Source organism: Mandrillus leucophaeus, unplaced genomic scaffold (assembly GCF_000951045.1).
Source record: "Mandrillus leucophaeus isolate KB7577 unplaced genomic scaffold, Mleu.le_1.0 Scaffold145, whole genome shotgun sequence".
Taxonomy (NCBI): domain Eukaryota; kingdom Metazoa; phylum Chordata; class Mammalia; order Primates; family Cercopithecidae; genus Mandrillus; species Mandrillus leucophaeus.
In genome coordinates this window covers 5448830-5451434 of record NW_012101421.1, presented here as the reverse complement: position 1 = coordinate 5451434, position 2605 = coordinate 5448830, and the positions used below count along the sequence as shown (strand labels likewise).

Sequence of the window (2605 nt, the reverse complement as noted above, 5' to 3'; positions counted from 1 at the left end):
ATGCTAGATCTTGTCTGATTCATACAAGTGAAAAGAAGGCTGAAATCCCTCCAAAGACCTATTCATTACAAATAGGTAAAATTGCCTTTTTTATGTAAAAACAATTTCAGTAGATTCATTTATGTTGTGCTTTTCCTTAGATTTGCATCAGCCCATTTGTTTTCCAGTACAGTTCCACATATGTCATTTTAGTTGTTCTTTGCCTTGAATGTGAAGAAAGCAAGGAAGGGGTGTTAGCCCTGCCCTTTAAAAAAACCCAGAAAATCAAATTTCAATTAGGACTTCTCTGTGTTCATCCTACAAGAAGGTGTCAGGATCTCCTGAAATTTGGGATTTTTATATCATGTCACACTGTTTGGGAAGAGGTCTTGTGTTCATTTATGCTGCTTAGAAACCTAATACTGATACATTCTTATTGATAAGTGAAACTAGGATAAGCTATGCTATAGGGTAGGGTCGCATTGCTCAAAAGTAATGAGGAAAGAGTCACTGCTTTGTTTTCTGAGGACATTATTGAATTCCTGGTTTCCTCCTCTTCTTTGTTTTCTTTTCCTTTTCTCTAAGAAAAAAAAAAAAACTATTTTATAATTCAGCTCTTATGGGAATGTGAAAGCTCAGTTCCTAAGTGAGCTACAGTTCATCCTCGGTAACCATTTATTTTTCCTCTTTCACCCCAACCTGAAGAATTTCCCATTAGAGCTATGCTCCTTACCTGGAGAGTTCTTAAGTACCCATCAGGTTGTTCATTTGAGCCAACAACAGATTTCTTGGTTATTGTGCTATTGCTACAGTAGGTCCTATTCGCATTGAATTTGTGTGTTTTTAGCTTCTCTCCTTTTACATGTTGCTTTATGCTACTCTCCAAAAGTCTTTCTTGTGAAGTTTATTAATTGTATAATTTTTCTTTGCTCTGTTTTGTTTTGTTTGACAGCCTGGGTTGGTGGTTTTATAGCCATTTCCATCATCAGTTTCCTGTCTCTGCTGGGGGTTATCTTAGTGCCCCTCATGAATCGGGTGTTTTTCAAATTTCTCCTGAGTTTCCTTGTTGCACTGGCCGTTGGGACTTTGAGTGGTGATGCTTTTTTACACCTTCTTCCACATGTAAGTATAGTAGTTTTTCCTGTTAGTGTTTGATTATTCAACACTGAAAAAATAATATGTTTTGGTTAATACTAGAATTTTTTGTATAAAATGTTAGAAATTTGGTTTAGAAAGGCTTATTTTAAAATATATTTGGTAAGTGAAATCTGTATTTTTCTGCTGGATCTTAATACATTTGTGAATTTTTTGCTTTCCTTTTACAAAACACAGATTAATTTAACTTTTTGAAACCCACTTAATAAAAAGAGACAAATTCTGCCTGGCTATTAGTACTGTGAGGTACTGCAGCAATGTGAGTTATCTGCTTTATCTGTTAGTGTAATTGCCACAGAAATAAAATATGTGACCCTTTATGTACCCAAGAAACTTGGAGGTTTTCTTCAGACTTGAATGTTTGTGTATGTGTTTAGAGATTTACACTTCATGACACATAAAACAAGTTTGGTAAAGTGAATTTACTTTTCCATCAGATATTTGGAATAGGTGCTCAGTCAAAAAATATGCATGTTTCATTATTTAAATTCCCATTAAAGGTTTTCGGGTAATTGGGAAAAGGAAATCACAACATGCCTAGAGCACTACAAATCTCATGCTCCATTCAGTAGTGAAAGAAAACTATGTTGCTCTGACAAGCTCTCGGACCACCAGATGGCAGATGTTCGGGAAGACCTGCTGATAGAAAGTGGCATGTGTATGGGGCGTACTCTGTGATCCCCCAGTCTCTTAGTGTGTTCCACACCCAATTCCCTAATGTGCAATAGCGGTAGTTACTACTCTACTCAGCTACAGGCTGCTAGGGCAGTACACCTGGATCTCGGGTACCTGCCAGGGCCCAACACACACACACTAGGCTTCTTACAATGCTAGTCTGATGACATTGGTATGGGCTTTTCGGTTGGGAATATAAGCAGTAGAAACTGTGCACATTAAGTCTAGTATTCCTGTTATTTGTGGCCATGGAGATTGTCAAGCATTGAAAATGCTTACTATTTATGTATTATGAGGGTCACTGGAAATGTATCTGAAGTACATGACATGCATTAAGTTCTAGATAGCTAGCCACTCATTAGTCATTTTATTTTTAATGTCCTAAACTGCACCTCGTCTCTGAAATATCTGAATAATTGCGTAACTGAATGATTTCAGTTTTGACCTTACCTAGCCAACTTTCTGACTCGTTGTGTGAAACTGATGAATTTATAAATAACAAATTATTTTGCCTTCAGTCTCATGCAAGTCACCACCATAGTCATAGCCATGAAGAACCAGCAATGGAAATGAAAAGAGGACCACTTTTCAGTCATCTGTCTTCTCAAAACATAGAAGAAAGTGCCTATTTTGATTCCACATGGAAGGGTCTAACAGCCCTAGGAGGCCTGTATTTCATGTTTCTTGTTGAACATGTCCTCACATTGATCAAACAATTTAAAGATAAGAAGAAAAAGGTAAGAAAAAGTATACTGAGTACTTACTATGCTTCAGACGTTTATTTATAGTAGTACTC

The 2605-nt window shown here is 36.7% G+C and overlaps 1 protein-coding gene across 1 annotated transcript in view; it reads left to right on the top strand.

Moving 5' to 3' along the window:
* Positions 1–2605, top strand: part of SLC39A6 (solute carrier family 39 (zinc transporter), member 6) — a 34380-nt gene that overhangs the window by 8576 nt on the left and 23199 nt on the right. Inside the window, 1 exon segment of the mRNA XM_011974440.1 lies at positions 2328–2546. Coding sequence (XP_011829830.1) covers positions 2328–2546 — 219 coding nt within the window.